Below are 13,940 nucleotides of genomic sequence, written 5' to 3' on the forward strand. Positions count from 1 at the left end.
TGTTTAGAATTTTCATTTAGCTTGGGGAAACATACTGACTTTTTCGGGTGTTTTCTAATTTTAACACGATTTGTATAAAGCTGAATGTGATCATCTGGACTGCAGTGATACCTTAATAGTTAAAATTGGTTCAGAGGATAGAAATATTACAATCTTTACATGCATTGTTATGGAAGAAAAAGGCAAAACACTGCATTTATAAATGTCTTTAATGTAGAGAAGTACTAGTTAGATGTATACCAGCTGAGACTAAATCAGGACACTTTTACATCAGATATAGACTGGATACTATAAACAACAACTGTTTAGTCAAAATTGGTCTGATGGTCAACACTGGTGAATAGTTTTGATTGAAAGTTGACTATCTTGATGAAATGATTTACCAACAGGTTGTTTGTTAGAAGTTTTCATGTCTGCTTGATTTGTGCTATTTTAGTTATACAGTTAATGCAATTTTGGATTTCAAATGTACCAATCTGATGCCAAAAAATAGGAGAGGGTCAAGAGGGACAGTCTTTCTTCTTTCATTTTTCTTATTATACAATCCACTCCTGACAGTGACTTCAAAAACTGCATAAAAAGCTTCTCCAAAAAATGACGAGTGTAAAAGCATGCTCATAAGAAAATTGTTCTGTATATTGCCACCTAAGGTCAACATTGTTCAGAAGACCAAAGTGAGGAATACCAACGTCCTATCAAATGCTGTCCTCTTTGAAGTTACTAAAATCTAAATTACCACAATAGAGAGCAAGATGGCAGAATACTAAGAATAGTCCCTGACTCCCTGAGATTTACTGACACAGAAGATGTTGAACAAGCAGAAAAACATAGCATTGACTAGGGGTATGCCTTCCCTTTAAATGACAGTACTCACCATCTTTGATATAAAATCAACTGGGTTATTGAAGGTGATGGTTGGTTAGAGATAATTACTGTTACATATCTAGTATAGTTTTGTAGTAAATTGACTGTCTTCATCAGTCATTGTATGAGGATGACATTCTAGGGGTCCTGCAGAAGTAAATGGGGTGATTGTGTCCAATGATATTTCTGCTTCACATTCAAATTGAACACTAACAGGTAATAACAAGGTTTTCTGACTCCTGGTTCCATGAGAATTCGATATCACAGATACTTTGTCAAAACAATGTCCTTCCAAATCCTCTTGGTCTTGAGTCACAACATTGGGGAGCTGGGGAGTATTGAAAGTGACCGGGATGTCTTTCTGAAAAGTGGTGTCATGATGGTAGGACACTAACTCATTGCTGAAGTTGACGGCTTCAACGTTGGTACTAGAACAGAATCTGTTGCATCCAAGTATTGTAGTAAATGCTTTTCTAAAATCTGCATTAAATGCGTAAATAACAGGGTTGAGAGATGAGTTTGCCCACCCAAACCATACAAATATGCTGAATGTGGTCTCACTAACACAGGGAAGTTCTGGATCACTGTGTTCTGGAAGACCAAGGTGACAAAAGGGTACCATGCAGTTTAGAACAAAAAATGGCAGCCAACAAAACACAAATACCCCCATAATAATGGACAACGTTTTCAGGACCTTGGTCTCCTTCCTAAAGGATGTCTTTAGTGAGTTTTCATGGGGACAATCAGAATGACAACTTTGAGCATGCTCTACAGCTCTTTCAAGAGAAGAAATCCTCCTGATCTGAGTTTGAGCTATCCGATATATTCTTGTATATGTCCCAATCATGATGACCACGGGTATGTAGAAGCTAATGAGAGAAGAAGATATGGCATATGTCCTATTAAGGCTGGAGTCACAGTTCTCTGTCTGGTTTGTAGCATTGAGGTCTCCAATAGTTCCTTGAGATTTATGCCAGCTGAGCTGCACTGGAATGAATGATATCAAGATTGATAAAGTCCATGCTACACCAATCATGATGAAAGCCACCCTCTGGGTCATTTTTCTCTCATATCTGAAAGGACTTGCAATTGCCCAATATCTGTCTAAGCTAATGATGCACAGGTTCAAGATAGAAGCAGTAGAGCACATTATGTCAAATGCAATCCATGTGTCACAAAAGTTTCCAAAGATCCAGTAACCAGCTACCTCAGTCACTGCCTTCCATGGCATCACCAGAAGGGCAACAAATAGATCTGACACAGCCAAAGAGATGACAAAGAAGTTGGTCACCTTGGACCTAAGGTGTCTGAACTTGATGACAGCCAAACAAACCAAAGTGTTCCCTAAAAGAGTGGAAAGTATGAGTAAGGACAATAACAAGCCGGTAACTGCTCGGAGGCTCAAGTCCTTGCTGGCAACATCTAGTTCTGCACTTAATACATTGATTGTGACATTGTAAAAGGAGAGGTTTTCCATGGGGTGGACACCAGGTGATGTCCACTCTGTTTATTTACAGGTGCAGCTTCCGCTCTAGAATGCTTTTATCTCATTTCGAAAAATTTCAGACATTTAAAAGTCAGTAAAAGTAGAAAGTACAGGGAACATACACAGAATTATACGATGATCAGCCAGAGTCATTTGCAGCCTCTGGTTTGTGCATCTGAAACATGACCACAATGTGCAGAAAACCAATAAAGTAGCTACCTCTTCATATTTTAAGATGTGCTTTTATCCATAAAAGAAATCCAGCCAAGATCCATGAGCAATGAATGATAAAATCCATGAGAGGAGGAAGGACAAATGACCATTCTATGTGTCTTCATGGAAACCGAAGAATCCTGTTGTGTCAGTCTAATCCCGATCTCCTAAAATTCTGAGCGCAGTTACCTCCCAGCTAGGAGCTAAAAGAGGAGAATCATGTGTGCTGGGACTCAGAGAGCCAGAGCTGCATCACTGCTCATTGTGATTATCCAGCACAAATACTCATTGCTGCTGAAATCCTCTCTATTGGTTTGGGTTAAAAATAGATTCCCGGTCCTCTTCTGTAGGGCACTTACTCTGTGCTCCTCTGCTCAACCTACGGTTGCCGTGATTAATTTCTTCACAGCCAGTAGGTGTTTGTTTTTTATCTTAAGTGACTTTTATATTACCAATAGATCAAATATGATAGATAGATATACAGATAGATTTTAGATAGATAATAGATAATTGATAGATAATAGATTGATAGATAGATAGATATATAGATAGATAATAGATAATTGATAGATAGATAGATAGATAGATAGATAGCTAGATAGATAGATAGATAGATAGATAGATGATAGAAGATAGAAGATAGATAGATAGATAGATAGATAGATAGATAGATAGATAGATAGATAGATGACAGATAGATAATGATAAATAGATAGATACAGTGGAATGTGAATGTTTGGGCATCCCTGGTCAAAATTACTATGTAGGTGGCTATCAGATAAACACAAAATCTCAGAAACAGATACCATAATAGTAGTTCTTGGAAACAATCCACAAAACTACTTGGGGCAATACCCTGTGATGCTTCCTACTAACATCCAAACCATAATTTTGAAGCATATGATCACACAAAAGAAATAAAATTGCAACTAATTTTATTGTATTACCATAGAAAGTTTACCATAAATTACATATAACAACAGTCAAGGTTCAATTATCATTATCCAGTTATCATTAACAGAGCAATTTGAAAGTAGGGAACAGGTGCACCCATACAAAGATGTGTAGCACCACACCGGGATCATGGGTACAAAGATGAAAGGATAGGGGTCAATACAACAATTCTTTCAAGAGTAAAGTGCCAGTGCATAGTATCCACAAGAAGTTGTAAACTACCTGCTAATACAACAATATAGGGAAATACTCATCCCACAATTCTAAATCGGTCAAAACCGCATAGCAAGAGACCCCCTTATATCCATAGAACCAGTGTTTCCATCAACAGATCTTACCCATATCCTTCTCCATAGGTGCCCACACGCGCCCCGACGCGCGTTTTGCCCTCGGCTTCCTCAGGGGGCAGTAACAGGAAGGAAACTGGATGGAGCGTATATCTCTCCCAGAATGTTAAGCTGGGCAAGATATTAAAAGTCGATTAGTACTCGTTGGTGCAAGCAGCTTAGGTGCTGAACTGTTTTATTCACGGTAGTTCCGGGCCGGTTTTTATTGGAGTAATGAGTACGATTTGGCAGTTGAACTCATCACTCCCACTCCCGCTCCAGTACAGGTACCATTACAGACACAGAAACGGCTGAAGGAAAAGCTTCAGAGAGACACAGCCTCCAGACAGTTATTGTGTATTTCTGAGATATGCATGGTGGGTAAACGTGTTAAAAGCTGAGTTGCTGGAGAGTCAAGCCCTGCACACATCCCTGGTAGCGTGAGTCAGAGGTATGGTAAATTAGTTAGTGCCTAGCTGGGCAAGTCTTTGGTGTTTGGTGGCTTAAGGATAACAATGTCAATGTTTTGGAGTGGCCATCACAAAGCCCTGATCTCAATCTTATTAAAAATTCATGGGCAAAGCTGAAGAGGCAGGTGTCTAATTATTCTGGTATTTGGCAAATATTAATAATTATGGTAATCCTAATTGACCTAAAACAGGAAAGGTTTATTCTGATTTCATGTCAGATATTGAGGAAAACTTGTTTAAATAAACTTCTGGTTTCAACTGTATCTAATTAATCTATTTCTATCTATAAATCATCTATCTATTTATCTATCTATATTTAGTACAGTGGCATGTAAAAGTTTGGGCACCCCTGGTCAAAATTACTGTGTTTGTGAACAGTTAAGCAAGTCAAAGATTAAATGATCTCTAAAAAGCCTAAAGTTAAAGATGACACATTTGCTTTGTATTTTAGGCAAAGAAAAATATAATGTAATGTTTACATTTTTTAAATACAAAAGTTTGGGCACCCTGCATGGTTAGTACCTAGTAGCACCCCCTGTTTGGGCACCCTGCATGGTTAGTACCTAGTAGCATCCCCTTTTGCAAGTATCACAACTTGTAAATGCTTTTTGCAGCCAGCCAAGAGTCTTTAATTCTTTTTTTGAGGAATTTTCATCTAAACTTGTTGGAAAATTCTTCCATTCTGTGAGATTCCTGAGTCGTCTTGTATGCACTGTTAATTTAAGATCTAGTCACAGATTTTCAATGAAGTTCAGAACAGGGGGCTGTAAGAGCCATTATAGAACCATCATCTTACGCCTTTTGAAGTATCATTATCCATTTGTAGAAGCCATACTCTTTTCAACTTCAGCTTTTTTACAGATAGTGTGATGTTTCCATCAATAATTTGTTGAAATTTCATTGAATCCACTCTTCCCTCTACTCGTGAATTGTTCCTCAAAGCAAGATTGATCCCCCCCCATGCTTAATGGTTGGCGAGATGTTCTTTTCCTGAAATAATGTGCCCTTTTTTTCTCCACATATACCTTTGATCATTGTGGCCAAAGAGTAGGAGAGGTTTTCTTCTGATGACTCTTCCATGAAGGCCATCTTTGTGCAGGAGAACAATGTACCACAACTACAGAGTTAGCTAAATCCTTCAGAAGGTCTTTTTCAGTCAAGCAGGGATTCTGATTTGCCACTGTAGCCATCCTACGAGCAGCTCTCACTGGAAAATTGGTTGGTCTTCCAGACCGTAGCTTGACCTCCACTGTTCCTGTTATCTGCCATTTCTTAATTTTATTTTCATAGTGCATGGCAGCTGATTAGAAGAACCCATGGCTGTAGTTATTTGGTACAAGGTTAGAGAGGCTGGGTTTTTGTAAAAAAAATGCTGTCACCCCCGTGTTTCACAGTTGGGATGGTGTTCTTAGACTTCCAAGCTACTCTCTTTTTCATCCAAACGTAGCGATAGTTATTATGCCAAAAAGATCAATTATAGTTTTACCAGGCCACAGGACATGTCTCCAAAAATTAAGGTATTTATTCCCGTGTGCATTTGCATACATTAATCTGGCTTTTGTATGTTTATTTTGGATTTATCGCTTCTTCCTGGCAGAGTGGCCATTCAGCCTATGTTGATGCAGTACTCATTTCACTGTGAATATTGACACAATCTTACCAGATTCTGCCATCATCTTCACAAGGTCTTTTGCTTTTGTCCTTGGGTTGATATGCACATGTCAGACCAAAGCACTTTCATCTCTGAGACACAGAACCCATCTCGTTCCTGAGCGGTATGATGTCTGGCCATCTTGTTTGTGCTTACATATAGTTGTTTATACAGATGAACAAGGCACCTTAAGCTATTTTGAAATTGTACCCAAGGATGAGCCAGAAATGTGCAAGTCCACAATTCTCTTCATGAGATCTTGGCTGATTTCCTGAGACTTTTCCATGATGCTACACAAGGAAGCAGTGTGTTTCAGAGGTGCTTTAAAATACATCCACAGTGTGTCTCAATCTCAGATGTAGCCAAAAAACCTATCAGAAGCTTCTAAACACATGACATCATCATATGGGCAGTCCAGAATTGTTCAAAGGCATAGTAATTTTAGTGTATGTAAACTTCTGACTTTGCAGTAAGTAATAGATTTAAATGGCTTAAAACATTCTTTCTCTCATTATTCTGGCATTTGGCAAATATTAATAAGTGTGGTAATCCTAATTGACCAAAAATGGGAAAGGTTTATTCTGATTTCATGTCAGATATTGAGAAAAACATTCATATATATCTTTTTATATAGTGTTTGTAAACTTCTAGTTTCAAATGTAGATATTGTAGATATGTACTTATTGATAGAGCCTAATAGATGTTGGAAAGATAGATAGATAATAGATAGATAAATTTGATAAATAAATAGATACTGTAGATAGATGAATAGATAGATACAAATAGATATACAGTATGTAGTTATTGGTTATCTAGTCTGTCTCTCTCTCTTTTCCCTAAATTTTAGCATTGGCATAACCCCTTTTCAGATTTACCTAAGATATATATTATATAACCTAGTGCGTGCAAGCGGTCGGACTGGGGTGTTCGGTGCCCACAGGGGGAATTTACTCTAGGGTCCCTAGAGGCCCAAGTTATCACCGATCGATAGGCTCTACACGATAGGTGATCACTTTGGTACGACCATTAGAAACTGCACTGATCGGAAGAATGAGGGAAGTTTTATCCCTGACAGGACATTGACAGGACACTTATCCCCATTTTAAAATGCAGCGGCAGGTGGGATTTCTGACCGCAGCTTGATTCATTCTCTTTGGCGCTTCCAGAAAAAAAACAATGCATTGCGCGCAGCCACAGAGTGAATGAATGGATCAGTGGTCAAGTCCGACATTCCACTCCAGTCTAATGTAAATAAAAGTTCCACATTCTGCCAATTGGGTCCAAGCAGTCAGACCCCCACCAATCAATACGTCATCACTTATCCTGTGGAAAGGTGACTACTTTTTTCACAGGAGAACCCCCGTAAGTGCCTCTCTGTCCCTGTGTACAAAGTATTTAATCTCTAATGGAAATAAAGAATCTTCTCCTAATTAATATCAGAGAGATCAAATGACCACTATACACAACACAACCACTATACCAAGATTAATAATACCACATACAGGAATAAATACCACCACACCATGACCGGACCACATAGTGACCAAATAAAACCACATACAAGGGACAAATACCTCCACACTGTGACCAGACCACAAATTACCACCACATAGTGACCGAATAATACCACATACAGGGGATAAATACCGCCACACCATGACCAGACCACAAAATACCACCACATAGTGACAAAATACAATACTGATAATGAATACAAACCACAATACTAACAACACTATTACCACCAGTGATATTACACACTGGAGCTCTGTATATAGTATACAGTATATAGTGCAAGTGTACAGGTAATACAGTGATCACTAGTGACATTATACACAGGAGCTCTGTATATAGGGTGTAGTGTACAGGTAATACAGTGATCACCAGTGACATTATATACAGGAGCTCTGTATATAGTATACAGGTAATACAGTGATCACCAGTGACATTAAACACAGGAGTTCTATATATAGTGTATAGTGTACAGGTAATATAGTGATCACCAGTGACATACACAAGAGATCTGTATATAGTGTCAGTGTATAGATAATACAGTGACCACTAGTGACATTATACAAAGGAGCTTTGTATATAGTGGACAGGGAAAACAGTGATCACCAGTGACATTATACAAAGGAGCTTTGTATATAGTGTATAGTGTACAGGTAATACAGTGATCACTAGTGACAGTATACACAGGAGTTCTGTATATAGTATATAGTGTACAGATAATATAGTGATCACCAGTGACATTATACACAAGAGATCTGTATATACTGTCAGCGTATGGATAATACAGTGATCACCAGTGACATTATACACAGGAGCTCTGTACATAGTGTATTGTGTACAGGTAATACAGTGATCACCAGTGACATTATACACAGGAGCTTTGTATATAGTATAAAGTGTACAGGTAATTGTCATGTCGGACGCTGTTCAGACCAGGTCGTCCGACAGACAGCGGTAATTCCGCTTTTGACCACTATTTGATCATTGGCGTCTGCTAGATTTTATCTAGCTGTTCCGGGGTTAATTTACCTAATCCTCGGATTGGAAGCTGGGCCATTCCCATGGCCTTTAAATAGTTCTCCTGTTCATTGGGCGTCGCCGATTATAGCTTCTGTCTTGTGCGTTGTTATCTCGGTCTGGAGTGGAGAGCTGGTTGTTGGAGATTCGTTGCTGGTGGTGTATTTTTCTCTGTCTTATTTACTGCTTCCTATATTTGTATTTATTTTGCCCTGCACATTTATAGTGTATTCCTGAGTGACTGCGGCGTGGTGTATATTTTCCTTTATCCTTGTCTGTGCTTACTGTGGGTATTGGTGTATTGCATTCACTGGGTGGTGGCGGAGGTTTTCAGCCTAGGGTTGAAACAGGAGGCAGGGTGAGGTTCGAGGCCTGGACATTCACACCATCAGTGTAAACTTCAGGTGGAGGGTCAGTCAGGAATTCCCTAGTCTGAGGGAAATTGCAGGGGCCCGGGTTATTAGCTCTCGCCCACCTAGTCTCCCCGTGACATTATAATCGGCCAATGTCACGGGGAGACTAGGTGAGCGAGAGCTAAAAACCCGGGCCCCTGCAGTTTCCCTCAGACTAGGGAAAAACTGACTGACCCTCTACTTGGAGTTTACACTGATGGTGTGCATGTTCAGGCCTCGAACCTCACCCTGACTCCTGTATTAACCCTAGGCTGATACCTCCGCCCTCCACCCAGTGAAAAGGTAATATTCCAATACCCACAGTTAGCACAGACAAGGATAAAGGAAAATATACACCACGCCGCAGTCACTCAGGAATACACTATAAATGTGCAGGGCAAAATAAATACAAATATAGGAAGGAGTAAATAAGACAGAGAAAAATACACCACCAGCAACGAATCTCCAACAACCAGCTCTCCACTCCAGACCGAGATAACAACGCACAAGACAGAAGCTATAATCGGCGACGCCCAATGAACAGGAGAACTATTTAAAGGCCATGGGAATGGCCCAGCTTCCAATCCGAGGATTAGGTAAATTAACCCCGGAACAGCTAGATAAAATCTAGCAGACGCCAATGAGCAAATAGTGGTCAAAAGCGGAATTACCGCTGTCTGTCGGACGACCTGGTCTGAACAGCGTCCGACATGACAGTACCCCGCCTTCTACGAGGGACCCCAGGGCCCTCATGGCTTATAGGACCCGGCTTGTCTGGATGGCGACGATGAAAAAACCTGACCAGCCGATCCGCATGAATGTCCGAGGCTGGTACCCAAGACCTCTCCTCAGGCCCATAACCACGCCAGTGTACCAAGTACTGTAAAGTGCGACGCACTACTGTTGTGAATTCGGTTTGTGGGCTCCCCCGGTGGTCTGTTATGGTAGTGTCTCTTATGTGCCTTCCTCCATCTCTGATTACCTGTCGCCACCCTCTAGGGGAGTTTCCTATTTAAGGCTGCTTGGCTGTTAGTCACATGCCGGCCAACAATGTGCTAGTAGCATTCTGTTGCATTCACCTGCCTCAAGTCCCAGTTCAGCTAAGTTGAATTTTGTTTCTTGTTTTGCTATTTTTGTCCAGCTATCTGCAATGTGACTCTTCAGTGCTGGAAGCTCTTGTGGACAGAAAATTACTACTCCAGTGGCATGAGTTGTCACTGGAGTTTAAAGTAATTTCTGGATGGTGTTTTTGAATAGTGATTTTTAGGTCGACCGTGAAGTAACTCTTTCCTGTCCTTCTGCTATCTAGTAAGCGGACCTCACTGTGCTAAATCTGCTGTTCATCCTACGTATGTCATTTCCTCTGAACTCACCGTCAATATCTGTGGGGGCCTACTATCATCTTTTGGGGTTCCTCACTGGAGGTAAGGCAGGCCTGTATATTCCTCTTATAGGGGTAGTTAGATCTCCGGCTGGCGCGTGGTGTCTAGGGCATCGTAGGTACATCCCCCGGCTACTGTAAATGTTGGGTCAGGTTCAGGTCACGGTCGACCTTAGTTTCCATCACCCGAGAGCTAGTCCGTTTTGTATTTTTTTCCCATGGTCATTGGGGTAACCATAACAGTTTGGCCGGCCCATAAAAAATCTATGTGTTAAAATATGCACTAAAGTAGGAAGGAGAAGAAAAGGTTTTTTTTTTTCTGTGTTTGAAAGTGCACCTTAGTTTGATCATTTGTATTCCTTGCTTAAACTGCAGTCTTCAGCCTTTTTTTTTTTTTCTCCTCTCCTCTTAACCTCTGAATGCTTGGGTTACACCCATTTGAAACATGGATCCACAGAGTTTAGTTGCAGGTTTGAATAACCTTGCGACAAAAGTACAGAACCTACAAGATTTTGTTATACGTGCTCCAATGTCTGAACCTAAGATTCCTCTGCCTGAATACTTTACCGGAGACAGATCCCGGTTTTTGAGTTTCAGAGAAAATTGCAAATTGTTTTTGTCTCTGAGATCTCACTCTGCTGGTGATCAGACTCAACAAGTTAAAATTGTTATCTCTCTACTGCGCGGCGACCCACAAAGTTGGGCATTTGCATTATCGCCAGGAGATCCTGCGTTGTTAAATGTAGATGCGTTTTTTCAGGCTTTGGGGTTGCTTTATGAAGAACCTAATTTGGAGATTTTGGCTGAGAAAGCCTTGATAGCTCTTTCCCAAGGGCAAGATGAAGCTGAGATATACTGCCAGAAATTCCGTAAATGGTCGGTGCTTACTAAATGGAATGAGTGCGCTTTAGCAGCTAATTTCAGAGAAGGTCTCTCTGATGCCGTGAAGGATGTCATGGTGGGGTTCCCTGTGCCTACAGGTCTGAATGATGCCATGAAATTGGCTATCCAGATTGATCGGCGTTTGCGGGAGCGCAAATCTGTGCACCATATGGCGGGGTCTTCTGAGGAAAAATCTGTGCACCATATGGCGGTATCTTCTGAGCAAAAACCTGTGCACCATATGGCGGTGACCTCTGAAAAGGCATTAGAGCATATGCAATGCGATCGTGTTTTGTCTAGAGGCGAACGTCAAAATTACAGGCGCAAAAATGGATTGTGCTTCTACTGTGGAGATCCAGCTCATGTTATATCAGCATGCTCTAAACGTATAAATAAGGTTGATAAAAAGGTTGATAAATCTTTTTCTACAGGTACCTTGCAGTCAAAATTTCTTTTGTCCGTGACATTGATTTGTACCTTATCATCTGTGACTGTGAATGCTTATGTGGATTCTGGCGCCGCTCTGAGTCTCATGGATTGGTCCTTTGCCAAGCGTTGTGGGTTTGATTTGGAGCCGTTGGAAGTTTCTATTCCCCTGAAGGGTATTGATTCTACACCTTTGGCTAGCAATAAACCACAATATTGGACACAAGTGACTATGCGTCTTACCCCAGACCATCAGGAGATTATTCGTTTCCTTGTATTATATAACCTACATGATGTCTTAGTGCTTGGATTGCCATGGTTACAGATTCATAATCCCGTCTTGGACTGGAAATCTATGTCTGTGTTGAGCTGGGGATGTCGGGGCATTCATGGGGATGCACCTTTGGTTCCTATTTCTTCATCTACTCCCTCTGAGATCCCAGCATTTCTGTCAGATTTTTATGATGTCTTTCAAGAGCCTAAAGTTGATTCTCTCCCTCCCCACAGAGAGTGTGACTGCGCTATTGAATTGATCCCCGGTAGTAAGTTTCCTAAGGGTCGCTTGTTTAATTTGTCTGTACCTGAACATACTGCTATGCGGGAGTATATCAGAGAATCCTTGGAAAAGGGTCATATTCGCCCCTCGTTGTCTCCACTAGGGGCAGGATTTTTCTTTGTAGGTAAAAAGGATGGTTCATTGAGACCTTGTATCGACTATCGACTTTTGAATAAGATTACAGTTAAATACCAGTACCCGTTACCTTTACTGACTGATCTGTTTGCTCGTATAAAGGGGGCTAAGTGGTTCACTAAGATCGATCTACGTGGTGCGTATAATTTGGTGCGGATTAAGCAGGGGGATGAGTGGAAGACCGCATTTAATACGCCTGAAGGCCATTTTGAGTATTTGGTAATGCCTTTCGGTCTCGCAAATGCCCCTTCCGTTTTTCAGTCCTTTATGCACGATATTTTCCGTGAATATCTGGATAAGTTTATGATTGTGTATTTGGATGATATTCTTGTTTTTTCGGAGGACTGGGAATCTCACGTTCAACAGGTCAGGAGAGTTTTTCAGGTTTTGCGAGCTAATTCTCTTTTTGTAAAGGGCTCAAAGTGTAGTTTTGGAGTTCAGAGAATTTCCTTTTTGGGATATATTTTTTCCCCTTCATCTATGGAGATGGACCCTGTCAAGGTCCAGGCTATTTGTGATTGGATGCAACCTACTTCTTTGAAGAGTCTGCAAAAGTTCTTGGGTTTTGCTAATTTCTATCGCCGATTTATAGCGGGTTTTTCTGCCATTGCTAAACCTTTGACTGATTTGACCAAAAAGGGTGCTGATGTTGCTAATTGGTCCTCTGCGGCTGTGGAGGCCTTTCAAGAGCTTAAGCGCCGCTTTTCTTCCGCTCCTGTGTTGCGCCAACCTGATGTGTTACTTCCGTTCCAGGTTGAGGTGGATGCTTCGGAGATCGGAGCAGGTGCAGTTTTGTCGCAGAAAGATCCTGACTGCTCAGTAATGAGACCATGTGCGTTTTTCTCCCGAAAGTTTTCGCCCGCTGAGCGAAATTATGATGTGGGAAATCGGGAACTTCTGGCCATGAAGTGGGCGTTTGAGGAGTGGCGTCATTGGCTTGAGGGTGCTAGACACCAGGTGATGGTCCTCACTGACCACAAGAATCTAATTTATCTTGAGTCGGCCAGGCGTCTGAATCCTAGACAGGCGCGCTGGTCGTTGTTTTTCTCCCGATTTAACTTTGTGGTGTCATATCTGCCTGGGTCCAAGAATGTGAAGGCGGATGCCCTCTCTAGGAGTTTTGAGCCTGACTCGCCTGGTGATTCCGAACCTACCGGCATCCTGAAGGATGGGGTGATATTGTCAGCTGTCTCCCCAGACCTGCGGCGTTCTTTGCAGGAGTTTCAGGTGGATAGGCCTGATCGCTGTCCGCCTGGTAGACTGTTTGTCCCTGATGATTGGACCAGTAGAGTTATCTCGGAGGTTCATTCTTCCGCGTTGACAGGTCATCCTGGAATTTTTGGCACCAGGGATTTGGTGTCTAGGTCCTTCTGGTGGCCTTCTTTGTCTCGAGATGTGCGCATGTTTGTGCAGTCTTGTGATGTTTGTGCTCGGGCCAAGCCCTGCTGTTCTAGGGCCAGTGGGTTGTTGTTGCCCTTGCCTATTCCTAAGAGGCCTTGGACGCACATCTCTATGGACTTTATTTCTGACCTTCCGGTTTCTCGTAGGATGTCTGTCATCTGGGTGATTTGTGACCGTTTTTCCAAGATGGTTCATTTGGTACCTTTACCCAAATTGCCCTCCTCCTCTGAGTTGGTTCCTCTATTTTTTCAGAATGTGGTGCGTTTGCATGGTA

General features: G+C 41.4%; 1 protein-coding gene across 1 annotated transcript; it reads right to left on the minus strand.

The window, feature by feature from the left end:
• Positions 1–249: 249 nt before the first annotated feature.
• LOC143768453 (D(1C) dopamine receptor) lies at positions 250–2,802 on the minus strand. The gene has a single exon (XM_077257133.1). It carries the CDS (start codon positions 2,339–2,341, stop codon positions 944–946), a length of 1,398 nt encoding a protein of 465 aa, XP_077113248.1. The 5' UTR covers positions 2,342–2,802; the 3' UTR covers positions 250–943.
• Between the last annotated feature and the right edge of the window lie 11,138 nt (positions 2,803–13,940).

This window comes from Ranitomeya variabilis, chromosome 4 (genome assembly GCF_051348905.1).
Source record: "Ranitomeya variabilis isolate aRanVar5 chromosome 4, aRanVar5.hap1, whole genome shotgun sequence".
In the NCBI taxonomy this organism is placed as follows: Eukaryota; Metazoa; Chordata; class Amphibia; order Anura; family Dendrobatidae; genus Ranitomeya; species Ranitomeya variabilis.

Bases quoted from the DNA above. Each gene is read 5' to 3' on its own strand.
- LOC143768453 (XM_077257133.1), bottom strand. From the start codon at position 2,341: ATGGAAAACCTCTCCTTTTACAATGTCACAATCAATGTATTAAGTGCA.